Raw genomic sequence first — 24,039 nt, forward strand, 5'->3', positions numbered from 1 at the left:
TACCAAAAGTAAAGAGACATTATACAGATGAAGTAAGCACAAGATAACTTACTGGAAGACACGGGATTATCATCAGAACCAGAACAAGAGAGCCTGATAACAGTCATGTGAAAATAACAGTTAAAAAGTATGTATGTATAATAGAAATAAAAATATATTAGAATTAGTGTAACTCACTGTGATCCAAACAAATCAGCCATAGCTGATTAGTAAATATGACATGAGGTTTGGGAGTTTTTAAGTTTCATTCTTTTATTACATTTTTTTCTTAGATCTATTAAAAGGTCACCATGGCAGCCTGTGTGTCAACGTCAGCTACACAAAGCAAGTGTAAGTACCAAGTACTTGTCTTGACCACTTCATGTATGGTTTTGTACTTTAAACAGCTAGGCCAAACCTGTTATTTTTTCCTCCATAGCCATTTGGATCATTGGAGACAGCTGAGTGAGGCGTGGTGCCCAGAGAGCTGCAGAGACAACCTTGGCCTCCCTGACGTCTGTGTCTCCTGGTTCGGTTGGGGTGGACCATCGACATAAATACCTACATGTGCCGACACTTTGCGCCCTGTTTTATAAAATGTAGTGTTAAAAATAAATGTTTTTGCTCAATTACTGGAATTTCTTTGGTTAAGACAAAAGTGAGGAATAATCATTTACAAGTTATTTGTACAACAGGCCCATTTTAAATCCCAACAGTTTCTTAGCAGACAATAGAAATGTGTTCTTTACTAACTTTACTTGGTTTGAAAATCTTACTAAAATAAACTTGAGTGCCGTATTGCAAAACCCAATCATACTTGTTATGTAAACATTAGCTTTGTAGATATTTTTTACAGATATATATTTGTGTGCAACAAAAACCAAACTTAAATAATTTGTCATTCTTTATTGAAAAACAACAAAATACAGGTATACAGAAGTGTGGGAAAATGATAATGTGAAAGTATTGCACTATAAATGAAGTGAGATGAGATGAAGGTGAGATGAAGGTGGACGCCAGCGGGCTGGACGCCGGACGAAGAAACCTGGAGACGGATCGCTCAGACAGGAAGGGAAGAGCTTCCTCTTACCTTGATGGAATTAAAGTTAGCCGTCGTCTGAACGCCCAACCGTACGGTCTGAGGTCAAAGGTCACAGGAAACACACACCAGTCAGCAGTCATACAGATGCATAAAGATAACTGTAGCCATGGCAACCAGCTGACATGTCCCCACTTTCAACAGCACCTGGTGCCTGCCGGGTCACCTGAATTCCTGTGTGATGTCAGCACGGTCGGCCGTGACTGCGGCCATCAGAGGTGACCTCTGATCAGCTGAATGAACTCACCTTCCAGGGTGACGCCGTGTTAGAGTCGGCTTCATCCTGTAAACAAACAAACAAACAAATGAGTGGTAACATAAACACCACGTCTGGTTCTGGTGGAGGCGGAGGACAACACGCACCTTTCCAGGAGCAGAACCCAGATGTTCTTGTTGCTACAAACATAGACGAGCAGAGTTAAACCAGGAAGTGAGAGGGACCAGCTGCTGCAGACAGGTGACGCTCACCTGAGCCGGAACCATAGGAGCCTCCTCAGCCATCAGACCTTCTGACTCCAGTTCAGATGCCACCTTGTTGATGTCCCTCAGGCGGTACTCTTTGTCCTTCAGGTCCTGCAGGACAAAAGCACCTGCTGATTACCTTGTTGCTGTCGGGTTAACAGGTCTGGTGTTAGAACGTGGTGGATAAGAATGTTCTGACGGGCCAAGGGTTCTGAACTCACCCTGCAGGACTGGGCCTGCTCCTTCAGGGCCTGGATGCTGCTGCCGTAAGCCGACAGGTCCGACATCAGGGCCTCGTGCTTCTTCAGGAGAGCCTGTGGAGCAGAACATCAGAACCTTCAGCTCGTCTGACACAAGTGGAGCTTTCTCGCAGCGATGGTCCAATCGGATCCGCCACCGTAAAACAAACCCTGCTCAGTTCACCGCAGACGTAGCTCTGCGGGTGTTTAGTGGAAAAGCGTGAGCCTTCTGCCGGCAGCCACGTGTCATGGCTGCTCTGCAGCGGGAACACACATCACAGCTTGTAAACCGTTTGAAATAAGAGCGACGGGAACACGTTTGTCATCACTTCCTGTGCGAGGCCAGCACTTCTACCCCTAACCCATGAGACGCTCAAACGAGCAACGACGTCTGGTAGACAACCGAAGGAAATGACAAATACAGAAACACTAATTATGAAGGACTGGAAAGAGAGCAAAGAAAAGCGATTGGAGTTTCTCAGGAAGGGACTTCCATACCTCGGCCAAGTCCTCGTCTTTCCCTTAGTCTGGACTTCCAACGATGGGCTCCTTCTCCCTCATCCAGGACTCGGCCTCATTAGCATCCGCAAAGTACTGCTGGGCCTGCAGAGAGTCCTCCAGGTCCTGCCTCCTCTGGGACGCCTTGGCCTTCAGCGTGTCCCAACGTCCATGAAGCTCTCACAGTTTAGTCTTCACTTCCTCACCAGCGAAGTGACCTGGACCCAAAAAAAGTGAGCCAGAACCTGCAGACACCTCAGAAACATGTCAGGACCAGACCCGCTCTACCCTCCTCCACCATGGGCTCTCCTTTCTGGGTGACAGCCTTGATGCGAGGTTCATGACCTGTGATCTCAGCCTGCAGAGCCTGGTGCTTCTTCAGCAGGTTCTGGACACCAATCAGGTCCTTCCCTGAGGACACATGTTAGAGTTCAGCATTATGCAGTAGACAGACCAGTTTAACCCAGGGGTTTCTTTCTTCTACAATCTGCTCTTTAACTGTATTATTTCCTGCTATTTCAGCTGTTAACTTTATTTTTTCTCTAAGTGTTTTTCTCCCCAGAAGAAGCTACAATGACGTTTTGCTGAGCTGTGGTGGCCTCATGGAGGGGGCCATCGGCTAGCACACTGCTGCTAACCACTTAAACATTCTCCCTCTCCTGATAGTAACATTTTACTTTCTTTGATGTTGGATGTGCTACTACTAGTTTACCCGTTTAATTATAGATTCACTAGGATAAATACAATAAAGTTTATCTCTTGCCAAATAGAATATTTACTGTGGCGAGCCCGTGAAGAGGTGTAGGAGAATGCGACAAATTTGTCTGTTAAAAAGTCTGTTATGTACAAAAAACACAATATCATCACACTATTTTGGACCGATACATGACGGTCAGGTCCAGCTTGGGGAGAAAATATGACACGTCTTTCAGGATGGACTTCATTTTTGGTAGCTGGCGAAGCCGGGAAAAGCAGGATCTAACCACCTGGCTAATGTGGGAGTCCATCCGCATCTCTGGGTCCAAAACCACCCCCAGGTTAGTGATGGTTGGCTTCACTAAGCTGCAAAAACAGGGTTGCAGGACAGGACTAACTGCAGTGGGAGAGGGAGGAACAAATATTCCAGTTATAAATATTAAATATTTGAACAAATAAATATTTGTTAAAAGGAAGAAACTGATGATGACTTTAAGATTAGAGGAATGTTCTAGAACGGGTCTGGAACCAACGATGGCCCTTTGGATCAAATTTGGATTAAAAAAATAGCTCATGATTTTATTTATGGATGGAATAAAAATACAGGTTGTAAGCATCTTCTCAGTATCTTCATGTTGCACGACTTTCCACAGCAGAAGGACACAAAAACTGCCAGAATTATGATTAGAAAGATTTACGTTTTAATCTCAGAATCCCAACTTTTCCCAGAATCTTCACATTATTCTATGAATTCAGAGAAAATATACATTTTTCAGAGGTGTCGCTCCCCTGTTGTGGATATTTCTCAAAATTCAACCATTTTTTCTTTTCAAAAGCTTTAGTAAGAGTTTGGACTCTAAACAAGTTTTACTTTGCAGACTGCTTGTCTACACCTTCATCAGATCTGCTCATAATAAAACATTTGGGTTATATTTAATGCCCAGGAAGATGCTCTTCCTGGGCATTAAGTTATCAAAAACAGATAAAAGTATTTTTTACCATAATTTTAACTGCTATCAGCTGATAAAAATAATAAAAAACAGCCTGATCATTAAAGGGGTGTAAGTGAAACCGCGCGGATCACACAAACCATCATGCTGTCTATATGACTTTGAAAATATATAGTTTAATTACAGTTTGATTTATTTGACATCTGTATAATGTTTATTATTTTGTTTTTTCCCCCTAAATGCCTAACGTTTTAGTTTTACATGAATATTAGTCATTCATCACAATACATAAAGTTACACATTTTAAATTTTATTAGGGGAAGACTGCAGGAGGGAGCGGTAAAATACAGAAATCCCCAGCAAAAACAAGAAACTTTACGAGTCTGATGAAACCCGCTGGAGTTCCTTCAGCAGGCCTGGTGGCAGCTACAACGGCCCAGTGGCTGTGCTTGGTCAATGTTATCGAGCTCAGTCCGGCTCGGCCGTGAACGAGCCGAGGCGACATCCTGCTCTGCTTAAGAAGTGTTATTTTCCGCTTCAGAAGAAGCGTCCGTGTTTTACGCTTTCTCAGAGACATGTCACGTTGCTAAGTTGTTAGCGCCGCGCGCTAACACGTCAATAGTGCAGCATAGCCTGCTGGAGGTTTTAAGGGTTCAGATGAAAACACCCTACCACTCAGGCTGCTTACACATCGATATTAAGTTGTCGCTGTTGCGCTCACGCCGTAATACGGTAGATGCGGTTAAAGTCAGACATGAAAAACTCCACGAGCGGTCAGACCGCGCAGCAGCTAGGCGCAGCAAGTAGGCGCCGGATCGGTCAGGCTGCCCGGCCTGACCGCTGGGGATTACCGGATGTAAGAATGGACACAGAAGTCTCCCTCTTAGCGCTCCGTCATATTTCAACCCATTTTTATCTTAAATGCACTGGGTTTTACCCTATTACCCATCTAAATATGCCCTATTAATTATTTTACCGTATTTTACATTTAAATTTCATGGTTAAACAGTACATGCTACATGTTAAACTGATAGTTAGCTAGCTACTTCGGTAAACTCAGCTAGTTTAAAGGTGGCAGTGACATAAAATACGAATATAGATTTTAACTTACCGAAAAAAATGAAGTGGAGACTCCTTGGACGCTCTATTAGTGCAATTAATACCACTGCAAGTCATTTTGTCCAACAATTGCACCAATAATATCCAAAGAAGAATACACAAACACAGAGACTCAAAATGCCGGAGCAGTTTCCAAGCCAGACCGAGGCTGTACTGAGGCCTTTCCACGGAGCTAGCTCTGTGGTCACGTGGGTCTGAGGCGGCGGTCACGTGTGTCGGATGCTCATTAATTATACAGAATTTTAGGCTTTCAATACACTTAAACAGAAGAGTGAGAAAAAAATTCACCCCCCTCAGAGTTGTCATGAGTATAAACTAGATAATTTAGACAAAAAACATGTTTTGGCACCAGGCTGTAAACATGTTTATTTCTGCTGTGAAATCGGCATTTTTAACATGGGAGTCAATGAGGATTTGCTCGCTTCTGGCACCAGCCCCCAGCGGATGAGGGTGGAACTGCAATTTTTCTTACTTCCGGGATGGGACCATTTTCTGAGCGGCATTGTGGGGGCTTGTCTCACGCACATAAGTGACCAAAACAAAGCAGTATGGAGACACCATCTTCAACCACCTCTCAGGCAGAAGCCTGCACTCCCAAGTTCTACACGTCACAAGAACATAACCAACCAACACAATAAAAGCAGTGTTATACAAAATGGAAGGTCTGTAGTGTTTATTCTCTTACAGTAACAATTTATCAATTTTTTTGAGGAATTTAGAGATTTTTTGGTTTTTATTAACTGTGCAATACAAAAATAATCATTAGATTAATTGTCTAAGTAGTCATTAGAATAGTCGACTATTCGATAAAATAATCGTCAGAATAATAGTTTTAAAAATAACCGTATACCCCAGCCCTACCATATAGCTGGGGGCAGAGTGAAATCTGTCAGGACACGCTGGTGAGTGGAGCGGAGGTAAGGATCCAAACGCTGGGGAGGAAGCAGGCAGGCAGACAAACTGGAAAACTCAAACGGGTTTTAATGGTATCTGGACACAGGACATGGAAACAATGAGGCAGCAAGAGACACATAACTGTTCCTCCCCGTCCAACTCTCCTTCCGGCTCCGGGAGGGTGGAGAGGATCGCCGAAGCCCGGGCTCGGCGGCGGCGTCCGCGGCGAGGCGATGCCGGAGGAAGAGGAGCCAGCCGGTGGTCCGAAGGTAAAAACTGGAGCAAGCACTCCCAAGGGAGAACCTCCCCGCCGGATCCTTTACTGGACTGCCTCATTCTGTCAGGACGCGCTGGTGAGTGGAGCGGAGGTAAGAATCCAAACGCTGGGGAGGAAGCAGGCAGGCAGACAAACTGGAAAACTCAAAAGGGTTTTAATGGTATCTGGACACAGGACATGGAAACAATGAGGCAGCAAGAGTCACAGAACTGGAGGGGTTTAAATACAAGAGGGCTGGGATCTTGGGTGATTGGGAAACGAGAGGCAGGTGGGAACAATCAACAGAGACACAGGCTGAACCAAATGGGGAGACAGGACAGGGTGTGACACAATCAGGCTGGGGCGGCACAAAAATAGCTGGAGGCGGCCGCCACGCAAATTTGAACGCAGGAAAACCCTGACATTAATAATAATAATGTTAATGATAATAAATCTCACAACACACAAAGTTGTGATTTTTTTTTTTTACTTTTTTTTTTTTTTTTTTTGCTTTCCTGAATTTTTTAGAGTGTTTAGAGCTTTTAATAGTGTAAATCTGTTAGATTGTTACTGGTAGCAGCTACATTTAAGTGTTGCAGTTTTCCTTTTGACTTTTGTGATGCTTCGTGCTTCAGCATGTAGGTGTAGATTCTCAAGTCATCCTGGACACCATCAACCTAAAAGATTTGATGAAAAAGACGTTTCTGGTTATTAACTCTCATCCAAGAGACATTTTCAGCTCTAAACCTTGGGTTGTGAGCAGGCTTAGAAGTTGTGGTCAAAAACAAACACACTAATTGTGCTGCAAGTCTTTATTTTTTTCTCTTTAAAAATAGAAACATTTTTGTCTAAATGAATACAGGCCATTTAAGGTGATGTTATTGTTCCTTTATTCCCAGATAATGTAGCCTGTAGCACTCATTATAACTTCGTAGAAAATTTATGGCCAATCCACTTGATCGGTATCTGTGATCTCTTGGAAATCTGTATCGGTGATCGTCAGCAAAAAAACCTGATCGGAGCATCCCTACTGCGCAGGCTGTTTAAAAATGAGGATGCTTCATAAATAACTGAGGCAATGAACTTAGCAGGAAAAGCAATCATAATCATAAGAATATAGGTGATTGGTACATATCTATGTGGTTGAAACTGTTAATAGGTGTTCAGCGGTCTAACAGCTGTAAGGGGTTAGTTTACATCTAATTAATTGACCATAAGACATGAGATTTCATACTGAATATGGAATAAACCTTGTGGATCGTACGGTTATTCCAGAAGATTGGAACTTTTTATTGCAGGAATTATGAAATACTTGTATTTACTGAGAAACAAGAGAAGAGAGTCACCTTTAAAACGTTTAAAATGTATTTCTAAACAATTTTAAAGAATTTTAAACAAGACTTACTCTAAGTGATGAATGGATCTTGGTGTGAATGAGACGTGAGATGAATGGTGTATGTGTGAGTGATGTTGTAATCAGAACTCTCGTATCTGGAGAAGCAAGTCTGAATGATGAAGTGATGTTTTGCGCTTAAGCTATGATCGGAGTTTCATAAACACATTCAACGCTATTTTGTCGCTCCACACATACCCTTCAGGATGAGACCTCCGTACTGATCCAGAATGCCAGGTCCTCGAACCCCCCTTTGGTACTGGAGCTGATGAAACAGCGTCAGCAGTAAAACAGACTAGTCTTTGGATTGTCTCCAGGTAAAAAGCGACAGTTGGTACACAGCGTCAGATGGACCCGGAGGGTCAGTGAGTTCAGCTTTTATTCTGAAAGGAACTGTTGCTTAGTTGGTAAAATGCAAGAGAATTTATCCAGCTTGTTGATTCTTTGTAGGGCTGCACAATATATTGAAAAATTATCGTCATCGGGATAACAGGACGTGCGATAGGCCCATCGCAAAGCACGTCAAAAACGGCGATAAATGTTTTTGGTTCAAACATTTCCATCCGTGTCATACATCAACTTTTTGTAAACCAGCAGTTTTTTAACGCGGAATTATTATTTGACCAATCAAATGTAGCCCTTCTGATATGCGGCCAATCAGATGGGTCCGTTCATGTAATACGCCCGCCCCCTACGTACACCCTTAGGATGGAAAGTAACATCCGAACTGAGTTAGCTGCGCCGTTCCATTGTTTGTCATGCTGGCTCAGAGCAACGAACGCACTTTGTGCTGAGGTTTCTGGAATCAGTGCTGCTTTCAAACGTGAACGTGAGTCCGCTCGGCGTCGTTAAGCAGCTGATAATAACCGGGCTGACTCCGACACGTGCCAGTGAACCAACCCACCTTCATGTCGCTAGTGTTCCACCGGGTGGTGACGTTAGCCCCAGGCTCCGGTTAGCTTCCAGCTAAAAGGCTACAGCACTCTCCTCCCAGTCCCACCCTGCTAAAGAGGGCCTGGAAAAGTCCCCCCACACATCAAAGTGATTTTTCATTTATGAGCTTTTATAACCTTGTTATTCAGGATAGTTGATTTGCTGCTGCACATAAACTGTCACCCCGGCTTTCCACAGGAGCCGTCAGCAGCACGTTACTGCAGCAGCACGTCATAGCTGCTGATAGGAACCGCTGTGGTCAACAGAACCTTTTCCACGGGAGCCTTCAGCAGCCGTCAGCAGCGCGAGTCGGCCGCGTCTCTGGAGCAGCATGTCGCGGCCTTTACGCGCCGGTTCTATTTCCTATGCGCGACGCCTCTGAAACGGGTCAATTTAGACATGTTTGGGGAAGGAAAGACAGGAAATCGGACGCGGAAATGGAGAGAAGCTCCCGAGATTTTCAGAATAAAGAACGTACTGCCTTCCGGTTGCTTTACTTTTAAAAAAGTTACTAACTGTGCGTCCCCGTGAGAAGTTATCACCTAGCTAGCGGTCTCCTTTGTTTTTCAGGTCCGTATTGGCGATTATAAAACGGACAGAACATAAAACGCAAACCATGTTGTAATTTTCTCCTGCTTGTTGTTGTGTTTACTGACGAAGTCACTCGTGTGACTTCGTGCTCTGTCGGTGACAGCTGCCCCACTGCTGCTTCGCGTCTCGTGGGAAGGGCCAAGCAGCAGCTTACGCGAGCAAGACGTGCTGCTGCAGTAACGTGCTGCTGACGGCTCCCGTGGAAACCCGGGGTCAGTCAGAAGCTCTGCTAGCCAGATATCTTAAGAGGAGCTAGTTCAATTTGTTAGCTTGTTATCAGAATCATAGTTGCAGTTTCATCATCTGAGCTGCTTTTTAAGATCGAGTTAAACTTGTTCAATTTGGGGTTAAAAACAAACGTTTTCACACATTTTCCATGTAGTTTTTTTTTGCCAGTTCCTCTTGTGAAAGGTAGATAATTGTTTTTCTCTTTTCCTCAAAAAAATCTTAATTTTCTCCTAGTTTGGCCCAGCACAGTTAACTTCCCAATTACAGCAACAGCCTTCTATCATAACCACATAAGTGGAGAAAATGCTCAGTAGCAATGAGAGAATTTGCTGTTGCATTTAAGTGATGTTAACTATTGTTTAACATTTAAACTTATTTTCTGATTTTCTTATTTATTCAAAAAACCCTGGTAAGGGATGTTTTTCTGTATTTGGAGCATCAGAAAAAGTTTTATGGTGGTGGTGATGTTTTGAAGTCACTGAGAAACTGCATGCATGCAGTTTGTTGTTTTGCTGCTAATACAGTAGCAGGTGAAGCTGCATATTTCTGCAATAAAAATGTTATGTTATAATGGAATTCATGCATTAGTTTTTGTTTGCTTTGAACCCAGAGCAGACGTCACACGCCAGACGACATCAACACTGCATACTTTAGTATTTGTTCATTTATCGCAAGAAATATCGATATCGCAATATTAAGCACTGTTATCGAATATCGCAGGTTTTCCTTTTTTTTTTTTTTTTTTTTTTTTTTACGGTGTCCTGTCTGGCTGTGAAGCAAGCAGAATTGATGTCTGAATGCTGGTGACAAGCCTTACAGATTTATTCTCAGGTGGAGCATCAAAGCGTTTGCTTTTAATGTCAGGCCTGATACTTAAAACTTTATTGTTACTGTTGTTGAATGCTTTGTAATTCCGACCAGACACGGAGACAGAGGTGAAAGAGAAAGGAAGAGAAAAGGTGGAGAGAGAGGAGGGGGGGGGGGGGGGGTCCACAAAAATAAACAATGAACAAGAGTCTGCTTCTAAACCTGCAGAAAAAGACAAAAAAAACAAAAGGACACAAAAAAGGGACACAACAACAATACAACAAGATCTACCTATCACTGCGTCAACTTGATGGAAAAAAAAAACAAAAAAAACAATATATATATATATATATATATATATATATAATCAACATTGCTTAACTGAAGAATCGCGATAATAAATCACAATGCATTAAGTGCCCCCCATAGTCTTAAGACATGTGTTGAACGTGCCCAAGCCCATACTTTTGAGAGCACCATGTGAGCACCTGTGTGTGTACACGCGCTTGTTTATTTAAGGTTTCTCTATAGGAGCGTCCAACAGAGAGTGTGAGGGACCACAGATCCGCCCCCCAAAGATGCGCAGGAGACGGGGGGAGCTCCAAGTCCCAGAGATCCAGGCGTTGCCCCAGAATGCAGGAACCCCAAGGAGACTGCAACCAGAAAGGCCCCCGCCCCCCTCGAGAGGCACAGAGGATCGCCCCGGGGGGCCACAACCAGCAGCCGGCAGAGTCCCTGGAGATATCAGCGGCAAGCTCACAGGCCCGCCCGCAGCCTCCCACCCCCTAGCCGGCCGAGCCCGGGACCCAGCGACCCGGGACCCAGGGGTGACCACCCCCGCCGGGGACCCAGCAGAGCCCAGGGACCCAGACCCCACCAGGCAGCCACCGGGATCTATCAGGCAGATGCCAAAATCTTAAACCCCCAGACCCGGTTGCCACGAACACTCAGGCAGACCATGGCACAAGCCCCCACACCAGGTGTGGCAGGGGGAGGGGGGACAAAGATCTATATCATCAAGAGAAGTTTCAGGAGAGGGGAGGACCCAAAGGCCCCACCTGACATATACAGTCATACACAAACACAGTCATACACTCCCTCCCTCATGCTCACACATGCACATACAACCCAAGACTTACAAAAATGCACGCCGGACAATCACTCGTGCTCCCCATACACACCCTATTAACTCTGGTCCCGGTACTGCTGCACATGGGGTACAACCATCACCGGTAACCAGAGTTTGACCCTTTCTGCTGGGGTGCTGATGAGCAGGCTCCCCCGCCCAACGCTGAGCACAGCAACCCACCACCCCAGACCCCAACCAGACAGCCAGATCTCCCTCCTAGCCTCCAGCCCCAGGAAGCCTAGCAACAACAGAGATGGCTAAGACCCCTAGTCTCCCTCCACCTGCTCCAATATAGTGTTGTGTGATCATGAGGTGTATTCCATGGCTGTGGTGAGTGGGCAGTGCGGGCATCATCCGGCATATGCCAGCTGATGCCACCGCACCACCCCACTTACACCCTGAGCCATCAGTGTCTAAGTGCGGTTTAAAATTGGAAGTGGGCACCGGCACTCGGGAGAAGACTGAAATATCCCCCTGCCAAATGCCGTTGAATGTGCTCACTCCCAAGGCCCTAAGTGTGTGTTTGTGTGGAATGTCGTCAGTGGAAGTGTATAAGGTGCAAATAAAATTGGGGGGCAGGTTGCCACAGGAATGCGGAAATGGGGTCCATACCTGCACTCCCTGACTTGCCCACCCCCCAAGGTCCTATGTGTATGTTTGTGTGATGATGTGAGGGAGCAGAAGGAGAGAAATATGCGGGGATGGGGAGGAATGGCTGGTTGGGCTTAGCCCTCCAGGGAGCCAGCTCCCCTACTGGCCCCAATAGGCACCTCTGTTGTCAAACTGCCACCCAGGGCATGGAGACCCCAGCCCATCCTGCCAGGGCCCAAAGCAGCAGCATTACAGAGCCTCACGGAGTCCGAGGGCACCAACCCAGCCCCATCCCAGCAGAATATCTATGCCCACCCCTGCATTTGCACAACTTCCAGAATATATAAGACATGGGACATCCAGGTAAGGTTTGGTCCTCCCCGTCCTGGATCTCCCCCTCCCCTGTGATGGAACGGCAGAGGAGCCAAGGTCTACCTGATGCCCCCGAGCCCGGGCCAGGCACTGCTGAGTGTTCCTGCCTTCTTCCCGGCAGCATACATGTCAGGACCCGACCCCCAAGGCCCCGCCCAGATCCCCACACGGGGCCGGCCACCCCCAAACCCCGAGCCCCCAGGCCCCCACCCAGACCCGCCCAGGGGCATTGCAGCCGCCAGGCAGTGACCCATGGCCGCCGCCAAGATCCCCAAGGGGCCCCACTCACAACCGCCAGCAGTCCACCCCCCGAGGCAACCCAAGCACCTCCAGAGGGGGGCAACAGCCCCCCAGTCCCAGACACCCCCAGTGAACGCACCTCCAGGGAACATCCGGATAATCCAAACTCAGACCCCACACCCCCCCACCCACACCATCCCGCAGGACAACATCAATGGCCCCCCACCCTCGCTATGTGATGGAACCGATCAAAGGAGCCCAGAGAGATTCATCTGAAGTGGAAGCAGAGGCTATATCAAGTGCAATGTGATCTAACAAAAGATTTCTATACTGGTTAATGCAGAGACTTTCTCTATTTTTCCAATTCAAGAGGATAGTTTTCTTAGCGATGCATATGGCAGTCAGAACCACGTGAACCAAAGATGTTGCAATCGGGACATCGTGCAGCTGTCCCAGTAAACAAAGAGAGGGGGAAGTTGGGATATGACATTTCAGACATTTTGACAGATCCTCACATACTCTACCCCAAAATTCCTGGACAGGTGGGCAGGACCACAGTGCATGAATGTAATTGTCATAAATGTTGTTTGTGCAGTGTGTACAGGTGTCAGACGACACAAACCCCATCTTGAACATCCGATGACCTGTATAGTGTACTCTGTGTAGAATTTTGTACTGAATTAATTGTAAATTGGGGTGTCTGATCATTTTAAAAGTTTTTAAACAAGTTTGGGACCAGAAGTCCTGGTCAAAGCTAACTGATAGATCCACCTCCCATTTTTCAATAGGGATTGCAATTTTATCGTCTATTTTGGACAGTGTCTTATATACTTTAGACAGTAGTTTGGGGGGTTTGAGATTATAAAAGTCTAATACCCTTGGTGGTGTTTGTAATTCTATTTTATTGAGCTTAAATTTTTGTTTGACTACAGATTTAATTTGGTGATATTCTAAAAAGCTATTCTTATCCATTCCAAATTGGGAGACTATTTGATTAAATGGGATGAAGTCCAATCCTTCATATATGTGTTCCAGGTATAGGATTCCTTTATTTTTCCAGTCCGGAAGGTTCATCATTTTGTTGTTTTGCAAAATGTCAGGATTGTTCCAGATATGTGTGCGTCTGCATGGTACGAGTGAAGACTCTGTCATTTTAAGATACTCCCACCATGCTGTCAGAGAGTTGCTGATACTAATACTTTTGAAGCTTTCATGTTTTCTTATGCTTGGGCTAATAAATCGTAAGTCTGAAAGCTCTATCGTATTGCAAAGTGTCTGTTCTATATCTAACCAGGACTCGTCTAATGGGTTATCTTCCAACCATCTTGGTATATATTGCAGCCTGTTGGCTAAGAAATAATAATAAAAGTTGGGTAAATCCAGTCCTCCTCTGTCTTTGGTCTTCTGAAGCGTTTTTAAGCTAATTCGTGGAGGTTTATCCTGCCAAAGGAATTTAGTAATTGAGGAGTCCAGAGATTTAAACCAGTCAGCTGGAGGTTTGTTTGGGATCATCGAGAATAAGTAATTTATTCTGGGTAAGACCATCATTTTAATTGTAGCAACTCTCCCCATGAGTGATATTGGAAAGGATTTCCATCTTGCAAGATCATCTTCCACTTTCCTTAAAAGTGGGATGTAATTCAGTTTGGTTAGATCTGCTAACTTGGGAGAGATATTAATTCCCAGGTATGTGATATTCCCTGACTCCAATTGTGTATTAAGCAAATTGACAAATGAGAAATTAATTGGTAGAACTGTGGATTTTAACCAGTTTATAGAGTAATCTGAAACTCTGGAAAAAGAGTTTATCAGTTCTATTGCTTGGGAGAGAGAGGATTGAGAATTCTGGAGAAAGAGTAAAACATCATCTGCATAAAGACTGATCTTATGTTCTATTTTCTTACACTTTATCCCTTTAATATCTGTTGTTTGCCTAATTGCTGCTGCTAGTGGTTCAATAAAGATAGCAAATAGTGAGGGGGAGAGTGGGCATCCCTGCCTGGTCCCCCTCTGAAGACAGAAGCTAGCTGACATTTGGTCGTTCGTCCTGACACGTGCTGTTGGTGAACTGTATAATGTTTGTAGCCAGTTTATGAAGAAGTTCCCAAAACCAAATTTATGTAAAGTTGCAAATAAGAACTTCCAGTTAACTCTATCAAAAGCTTTTTCTGCATCTAGAGATAATATACTAGTTTCTATGTTTCTACTGTAAGAGAAATCTATCAAATTAAGTAATCTACGTGAATTTGTGGGTGATTGTCTACCCTTAATGAAACCAGTTTGGTCAGGGTGTATTATGAAGGGGGTTACCTTCTCTAATCTTTTGGCCAGGGCTTTACAAATTATTTTGAGATCAACATTAATAAGAGAAATTGGGCGATAGCTGGTAGGAAATGCCGGGTCTTTGCCTGGTTTTAACAAGAGACTAATATAGGCTGAATTCATGTTTGGCTGTAATCTGCTGCTCTCTTCGATTTCCCTCACCATTCTGAAAAATATTGGAGCCAGAATGATCCAGAATTCTTTGTAGAATTCTACTGGGAGCCCGTCTGGACCTGGAGCTTTCCTATTCATCATGGATTTAAGGGCTTCCTGGAGCTCCGCTGATGTTAGTGGCGAGTCCAGGACTGTAACTTGGCTGTCTGATAATTTAGGGAGTGTTATCCTGTCAAGGAACTCATTGATCTCATTATCTGATGGGTTTATCTGTGGTGAGTACAACGTTTGGTAAAAGTCTCTGAAGGTGTTGTTTATTCTTTCAGGGTCATATACTATATTCCCAGTTGAGTATTTAACAGCAGATATGATAGTTTTCTCTTTATTTATTTTTAATTGGCTAGCTAAGAATTTACCTGATTTATTACTATGTTCAAAGTTTTCTATTCGTAGTCTTTGTGCTAAAAATTGTGTATTTTTGTCAATAATTCCATGAAGTTCTAATTTAGCTTTACGTAATTTGCTCATTAACTCTTCTTCTGTGGACGCCTCTAAAGACTTGATGATTTCTTCTAACTCCTGAATACGTTTGTTTTCCGTTTTTTTCTTATGTGATGCGAAAGAGATTATTTTACCTCTCATCACTGCCTTTCCTGCCTCCCAAAGAATAGATGCTGATGTTCCAGGCAGGTCATTATGTTCTAAATATAAACCCCACTCCTTTTTAAAAAATTCTATAAAACCTTCGTCTTTAAGCAGTGATGTATTAAACCTCCAGTTTTTGCTTGGTGGGATTGTCTTTTTATTTACCAGAGTTAAAGAAACTGGAGCATGGTCGCTGACAACTATGGGATGTATCTCAGTGTCTGAAATGTCAGCCAACAATGAGCTGCTGACTAGAAAATAATCCAAACGTGAATGAGAGTGATGGACGTGCGAAAAAAAGTATACTCTCTACGGTTAGGATGAAGAGATCGCCATGCATCACAAAGCCCATAATCACTCATGTACTGTTTAACTATGTTAGTGGATTGCCAATTGCGCTGAGTCCCAGCTGTACTGAGCCAGTCTGTTAAGGAATTCATCCAAAAATTAAAATCACCTCCAAGTATAAGTGGACAGTCCAAGTGTTCGGAGAGTACAGAGAAAAAATTATGAAAGAATGGAGGGTCATCAATATTTGGACAGTATATGCTGACGATACATAAGCGTTGGTTCTGTACAGATAATTTTAACATTATAAATCTACCCTCTGGATCAGAAACTGTGTCCAATACTGTGAAATTGATGTTTTTGTGTATTAAAATAGCTACACCTCTTTGCCTAGAGTTATAGCAGGCAGAGAACCTGCTGGGAAACTCAGGTGTTTTAAGTTCATCTGCGGATGTGGCAGATCTATGAGTCTCTTGTAACAATATTACGTCTGCTTGCACTCTCTTTAACTGATCAAAAATTTTTAATCTCTTCTCTATGGAGCCAGCCCCATGTACGTTCCATGAGACAAACCTTAGTGCACCCATAGATGTGTGTGTGAGTAGCTAAAATATGACGCCTTCATGTGAATAAGATGGATTAAGTATATAAATGTATAAATAGTATGTTAATAAATAACAAAAAAGTAAATAATAATAATAATAATAATAATAATAATAATAATAATAAAGATCCAACAGTGTTTGTGGTTGTATTATTTGACACATAAATTATGATATTGTGCTGTGAATTTAATATATGCGTGTGTGTGTGTGTGTGTGTGTGTGTGTGTGTGTGCGTGCGTGCGTGTGTGCGCGTGCGTGTGCATGTGCGTGCATGTGTGTGTGTGTGCGTGTGCGTGTGTGTGTCGAGTCTGACGCAGTGTTGGAAAGTTGTGTGGTTGTGCCATACAGGTGTAAAGGTACAGAAGCAGGTAAAAAGGAAGGGAAGGTACAGATATAGGTTAAAAAAGAAGTAAGAACTAAAAAGAAAAGGTAATAGGGGTGTGGGGTGGTGATTAACAGGTGATCTTATCATCTAAAAAACGGATTTAGCAGCTGTTTAATCCTGACGTGATCAAACCCAGTGAATCCTGATAAGAATAATAAATGTCTGACCTGATGTTGGGCTAAAACAGCCAGTCAGTCACTCCTCGCTCCTTGTAAAGTTTATTGTCCACATAAAGCTTATCCACCGAGATGACAGTTCTCTTCCCATCCTGGATAAACTTTTTATGCAGCGGAAAGAGGACCCGGCGTCGATCAAGAATCTCCTTCGGGAACTGATCATTCAGGCTGAAATCTTGTCCTTTGAGCTCTCTTCCGTGACTTTTAACAAGATCCTTCTGCTTAAAATGTTCAAATTTAGCCACGATGGGACGAGGTCTTCTGCTGTCTCCTCTTTTAGCTCCAAGGCGATGTACCCGGTGAAATGTGATGTTTTTAACTTTTTCTTCGGGTATCTTCATTTCTGTCTGAAGAAAGTTCTTTATTGTTTGCTCGCAGTTCTCCGCCCCTCCCGTCTGCTCCGGCAGACCTGCGAACACCAAATTATCCCTCATGCTGCGGGCCTGAAGGTCCAAAACCGTCTCCTTCAGAGTTTTGTTGTCCAGGGTGATCCGCGTCATTCCCTCTTCCAGGGAAGAGACGGACTTCCGCAGAGACGCGTTCTCAGCAGCGAGCCGCTCAACCTGTTCCTGGCTGAACTCCAGAGATGTTCGGAGGTTCTGAAACTCCTGGTGAAGAACCTCGAGCAGATGAAGTCGCCCCTCAAATCCCAGAAGCCGTTTATCTATAGAATCTAATAATTCTAATACGTCTTTCCGGGGAGATGAGGCCTCAGGCGAGTCCTGAGGACAGCTCCTCTTGGTCCCAGCAGGTGTTTCAGCCTCAGCTGCTGATTTCTTCGGACCCATGACGAATAACTCGAAAACTTCGTCAATATAATTTAACAAACTTTCTGAATTATCTTCACTTACCTCCAGATTGAGTGAGTTATACTTACCAGATCATTTTTTGCGTTGTCAGTAAATAAATTAGGCGAAAATGCGTCTTAATTGTTTGTGGATGTTTGTTAACGAGCTGCCATCAGCTTCAAACGCTGCCGTGTATCCGGTGATCGGCCGTCAGCGCATGCTCACCTCGATCCAGCTGCACTGGATCCTATCGCAGGTTTTCCTAATATCGTGCAGCCCTAGTTCTTTGCTTAAAAGGGGAGTCTGGGTGGCCGGTCCGATACTTCGCTTAGCATGCGGTGAACTGCAGTGAACTGTAGAGAACTCAGAGAACTGAACTAAGATGGCATGGGAACTGGTTTTATTAATCTGGATGTTTTGATTTCTGGTCGAATCAAAGTTGGCAGATATATAAACACCACAGAGACTATGCCACGCTTCAGAAAGGAAGGTTCTGATTGGATGAGTAAAAGCAATGTGTCATGTGTTTACATTACATGTAGTCAGCATGTCTAGTGCAGCTAGACTAAAGTCATATTACTTATTAAAACTTACTAATCATAACATTGTCATTTCACAGATTGGTCAACATTATATTATTGACTAACACCTTGTTTGATTAGCTTTATTAAAAATAGAGTTCTTTGATATATTAAAAGGAAATAATCCTTTGTCTTCATTCTTCTCTTGAGCTAGAAAGAAAGCAGTTTAGAAGCAAATGCATGACCTTGAGGCAGTCTCATGCAGATTAGTTCTGTGTCAGAGGCATCTATGGAGACAGAGTAAATAACCTTTGGTGGAATAGCACCTTCATCACGTTACACAGCAGAGGGGAAGAAGCTGTTTTTGTGGTGTGAGGTACTTATCTGTAAGGACCTGAACCTCCTCCTTAAGGGTTGTAACATGATGTAAGTAGTAATAAATGATCAATAAGATGTGATATTCCATATAAATATGAATTATCAATATTATTGATCTTTTGAAATTTTTGGTAGTTCAGGGAAATCACACCAGCGTAATACTTTGAGACAGAGGCAAAAATATAGTTTATAAAAATCTATTTAATACTATATTTCTACCACACGGAACAAATTATGATGAATGATGGTTGAAACAAGATAACTGAGACAATGAATGTGACGATGGGATGTAAGCTTAGATATTACATAGCAAAACCTTATTAAGTGTCTTAGAAACTTGTGATGTCTGGGTTGTAAAATCAGTCTGACTGTACGGTTTAACAAACTATCAATAATTTAAAAAACTCGTCCACGCCAGTTAGGCAGACACTACGAACCCTTGTGATGAAGGTTCCCGATGCGATCCAAAGGGTCTGCGACGTCTGTACAGACAGACTGCCGGTGGAGTTGGATTTGTGGTATTGGAGCATGTAGCTCTACCCCAAATACGGCCTGTGTGGTCTGAGAAATCTTCCAGGTGACTGCAGGAAGCTGGCCTATCTGTTGTCATCTGATGCTGCTTGCAAAGAAGGCTTTGACCTTGAGGTCAAAAAAAGAGGATGGTTCCTTATGCTTTGCTTACCCAGTCGGCCGAAGCGAGTAGCTCACTAGAACTGGCTTGTTCAGGAAGTGAACTAGCTTTTATTAACCATTGTTTATAGTGCTGGGTATTGTAAAATGCGTGTTTTCAGTTTGTCCCAGACTGAGGAGGGTAACGCTGCAGATGCAGACAACGAGGCAGAGCATAGGTACTTTGACATTTGAATCGATTCGGTACTAATTCCCGGTACCTAGGAATCGATACCGGTACTTAACAGTACCAATTTTCGATACTTTTGAGTGTGTGACGACCTCTGCCCTGGCAAGCCAAATGCAGCTGACTTACTCTCCTGGAGTCCTGAGAACCGCCACAAGAGGACAGCAGAGAGACTGATAGACAGCTGACTCCAATCAAATCATCAACACCTGGATCCTATATTAAGCCTCCTATTTTCATCAGACAGGGGAGACACAGTTACAGAGAGGTTAGAGCGTTAAAGCTTGTACTCTGTCATTTGAGCACTGTGATCTCCCCTCCTTGTTAAGCCACTGGGTTCTGTTAAACATCCTGTGTAAAGTAGCTCATTCCAGTCCTCATATTTTTGGTGGCCCTTTTTAATAGGGTTTTGTTGAGGTTTCTCCCTGGTTAACGCCTGTAAGAGCTTGTTAGGTTGGTTATAGTGGCTGGCACACTCCCTGTTTTAGAAAGGGGGAGTTTCTTTAGGTTAATTTCTGGTGTCTTGTTATAAAACTGTTGACCCCTTGTGTTAATAAATCCTTTTATTTTACCTTTGTTGGAAAACACTCCTCTCCCGACTCTCAGTTGTTTCTCCTCATTTACCTTAAAGTCTTCCTTAATTTCAATTATTCTGTGTTCACCCCCTTACCTACTCCTAGACGGAAAGAGGGGATGTAACATAATGGGGACTCGTCCGGGATAATTGTTCTGAACCTTTTTAGAGTGTTTTACCCTTCCAACGGACGATTATTAGTTTAGTGGGGGCCTTCGAGTGTTAAAGGTTTTGTGGATACCTACCCCGTAGGTGGTAACGGGTGTTTTCAGTTGGCAATTGGTAGTGGTTTTGGGTTTCATTCATTTCTTTACTTTTTTTGTGTGACGTGTGCCTTTGTATTAACCTTGTGATGTTTTCACTTAAAGGGTTTCTCGACGCACCTTCGCGGGAAGCGGTCGAGGGGTGCAGGAAACGTGACCTGCTGGAGGTGGCTGCACACCTTGGCCTGAGCGTCACACATGCAACGCTAAAGGAGGACTTGAAAAAGGCTGTGTTGTCTGCCTTAGTTGCTGAGAACCTACTGAAGGATGAACACCAAGGTGAGGATGAGAAGGACTCTGAGAAAATGAGCGAACCGGAACTGACGGAGGGGGAAGACATTAAGGATGAGGATATGTCAGCACTTCCTGTTGATAGACCGGAGGCCGCTGCTGCCGGTATGCAAACTCCTCCTGCTGGGGCTTCGCCAAGGACTTTGCCCCGTTTTGATTCTCCCTCTCCAACTTCCTCAAAAGCTACACCAGAAAGCGTCAGGCTGCAAGTACGTTTGGCTCAGCTAAAATATGTAGCCGAGAAGGAGCAAGTCCAGCTACGAAAGTTGGAATTGGAATTACGTCGTGTGGAAATCGAGTCGCAAACAGCGATCGCCCTGAAGAGAATGGAGTTGGAATGTTTGTCTCTACCCCAATGCAAGGGGCAGTCCCAGGCTTCAGACCAGTCCTCCCATCCAGAGATGCCAGGGACACCACTAGGTGCCACGGAGGAAGACCGAAAGCCGGACATCAGCAAATGCCTTGCGTTGGTGCCGCCCTTTTCAGAGACCGAGGTGGACAGCTACTTCCAGCTTTTTGAACGTCTTGCTGCGGCCCTCGGCTGGCCTCGTGAGGTGTGGTCGCTGATCCTACAATGCAGGCTCACAGGGAAGGCACGTGAGGTAATGTCGTCTCTTTCAGTTTCTGATAGTTCAGATTATGAGCATGTTAAAGCGGCTGTGCTAAATGCTTATGAACTGGTGCCCGAAGCTTACCGACAGCGATTCAGAGCTATGTCCCACAAACGACATGAACAAACATTTGTGGAATTCGCCAGAGAAAAGGCTTTGCTTTTCGATAAATGGGTATCTGCCTCTAAGGTCTCCACTTTTAATGACCTAAAAGAGCTGTTCCTCCTAGAGGAATTTAAGAGATGTCTGCCCGAACGCACAGTGCTTTACTTAAACGAGCAGAAGGTAACTACGCTGTCCTCTGCGGCATTACTAGCGGATGAATTTACATTAACCCACCGTGTGGTTGGAAATTACCCCGCTAGAGACGCTAATCCTCGCTCTGTGGTGAGACCAGCTCCAGTGGTTTCTGTTTTTAGTTGTTCTAGCCCGCCAAGAAGGGTGAACCAACCTACGTGTTTTTATTGTCATAAAACTGGCCACTTAGTGAAAGAATGTTATAAGCTTAACAGAAAGAATGAGCAGAGAGGGTCTCCACCACGGGAGGTTGGGTTGTTAAACAAGCCCTAGGAAGCTAACGGGTTAGCTGTCAAGGATGTGAATGAATGCTTTAGTCCTTTCTTGTCATCTGGATGGGTTACGCTAACTGAGGATGCTCCTGATCCTGTACCAGTCACAGTTTTGCGTGATACAGGGGCGTCTCAAACCCTGATTTTGGAAAATGTCCTGCCGTTTTGTGAAGACAGTTCAACTGGTGTATCAGTTCTTTTAACAGGTCTGAATGCTGAACCTGTTCCTCACAAAGTGCATAAAATCTACTTATCCTGTGATTTAGTCCAAGGAACCTTTGACGTTGCTGTGTGTTCTACATTGCCTGTAGCAGGAATCACACTACTTCTAGGAAATGACATTGCTGGAGGGAAGGTTACTCCTCCATTGCAGCTTGTGAATGAGCCCATCGAGACATGTGAGCCATGTGAGAAGATAAACACTAGACTTTTCCCTGCATGTGTTTTGACACGAGCCCAAAGTAGGAAAAAGGACCCAGAAATAGACATTTCTAGTTTGTTTAATGATGGTAGCAGCCAAAGGAATAAACACTCTGAAGTAAGGGAGGATGACGAGGAGGTTGCTGCAGCAGACAAACCTCCTCCCTCCGCCTGGGTTTCTGTTACAGGGTTCAGTTTAAGAGAAGAACAAAAGAAGGATGAGAGTTTAAAGAAATGCTTTTCCGCCGTTGCAACTCCTGTTAATAAAACGGTTGAATATTTGATAATGGATGATGTGCTGATGCGTCGTTGGGCAAATCCTGCAGCAAAAGGTGTGTCCTGGGGCATAACAACACAAATTGTTATACCCCAGAAATATCGGTACAAAGTTTTAACCTTGGCACATGAAGGTCAGTGGGCAGGTCACTTGGGTATAAGAAAAACATATCAAGTGCTTTTAGAGCACTTTTTCTGGCCTGGAATGAAGAAAGATGTCTCTGCTTTTTGTAACTGTTAACATGTTTGTCAGCTTGCAGGAAAACCCAACCAGAAACCCAAACCGGCTCCACTGCATCCTATACCTGTGGTGGGGAACCCGTTTGATAACATTGTAGTAGACTGTGTTGGTCCTTTGCCCCGAAGCAAGTCTGGTAAGCGGTTTCTGCTGACAATGATGTGCACTGCTACGCGGTTCCCTGAAGCCATACCACTGTCATCTATTACGGCTAGGTCAGTTACCAAAGCCTTGACGTCCTTCTTTTCAGTTTTTGGGTTACCTCGGGTGCTACAAACCGACCAAGGATCTAACTTTAAATCTGATTTGTTTAAAGGAGTGGCTAAAACCTTAGGCATTCAGCACGTCACTTCTTCCGCTTACCACCCTGAGAGTCAGGGGGTTTTAGAACGCTGGCATCAGACTCTTAAGAGCATGTTAAAAAAGTATTGTCTAAGTACAGGTCTGTCATGGGATGAGGGGGTCCCCTTTTTGTTGTTTGCTGCTAGAGAAGCCCCACAGGAGTCGTTGGGTTATAGTCCGGCACAACTGGTTTTTGGTCATACCCCAAGAGGACCTCTGAAAGCTCTTAAAGAGCAGTTTTTACAAATCCCTGACTCGAAGAAAGAAAAGGTAAACCAATACATAAAGCAGTTTAGATGGCGACTAAAAACGGCCAACCAGGTGGCCAGAGGCCATTTAGATGTAGCTCAGACACGGATGAAGGCTCACTACGATACCAAAGCAACCAGTAGAGACCTACAACCAGGCGACCAAGTCCTGATGTTAAACCCGCTCGGGAGTTCTAGTTTGTCAGCACAGTTTACTGGTCCTCATGAGGTTCTGAGTAAGATCAACGCCACCACTTATGTCATTTCCACACCTAACCGCAGACGAAAGTCCCGAGCATGTCATATCAATATGCTCAAGCTTTATCATTCCCCTCAGGTGCAGAGCGCACCATCTGAAGCTGCAGTGTGCGCAGCTGCAAGCTTCATGCCTCCCACCGGGGGAGACTTTTCTCTCAAACTGACTGACGGTGTCAGTCCTCGGTTGAAAAATTCCCAAGCGTTGGAACAAATATCTAACACTCTCTCTCATTTAGAGGACCATATGCAAAAAGAACTGATGGATCTGATTAAACGGTATCCAAATCTGTTTTCTGATGTTCCGTCCTGTACTGATATGATATCTCATGAAGTCGATATACAAAAGGTACCTCCTATTAAACAGCACCCTTATCGAGCAAATGCTATCAAACGGG

General features: G+C 44.2%; 1 protein-coding gene across 3 annotated transcripts in view; it reads right to left on the bottom strand.

The window, feature by feature from the left end:
- Positions 1–376: 376 nt before the first annotated feature.
- Positions 377–24,039, bottom strand: part of LOC139069629 (spectrin alpha chain, non-erythrocytic 1-like) — a 71,383-nt gene continuing 47,720 nt past the window's right edge. For 2 of the 3 annotated variants that reach the window (XM_070550269.1, XM_070550268.1), the window contains 6 exons: positions 2,278–2,688; positions 1,762–1,854; positions 1,547–1,651; positions 1,442–1,474; positions 1,326–1,361; positions 377–1,117 (listed from right to left, as the gene is read on the bottom strand). In XM_070550269.1, the coding sequence (XP_070406370.1) occupies positions 1,040–1,117; positions 1,326–1,361; positions 1,442–1,474; positions 1,547–1,651; positions 1,762–1,827 (318 nt within the window). In that variant the 5' untranslated portion in view covers positions 1,828–1,854; positions 2,278–2,688 and the 3' untranslated portion in view covers positions 377–1,039. Of the gene's footprint in view, positions 1,118–1,325; positions 1,362–1,441; positions 1,475–1,546; positions 1,652–1,761; positions 1,855–2,277; positions 3,371–5,034; positions 10,322–24,039 lie in introns of those variants that run through there. The other variant, XM_070550270.1, reaches the window with a different exon arrangement.

Source organism: Nothobranchius furzeri, chromosome 4, assembly GCF_043380555.1.
Source record: "Nothobranchius furzeri strain GRZ-AD chromosome 4, NfurGRZ-RIMD1, whole genome shotgun sequence".
NCBI lineage: Eukaryota > Metazoa > Chordata > Actinopteri > Cyprinodontiformes > Nothobranchiidae > Nothobranchius > Nothobranchius furzeri.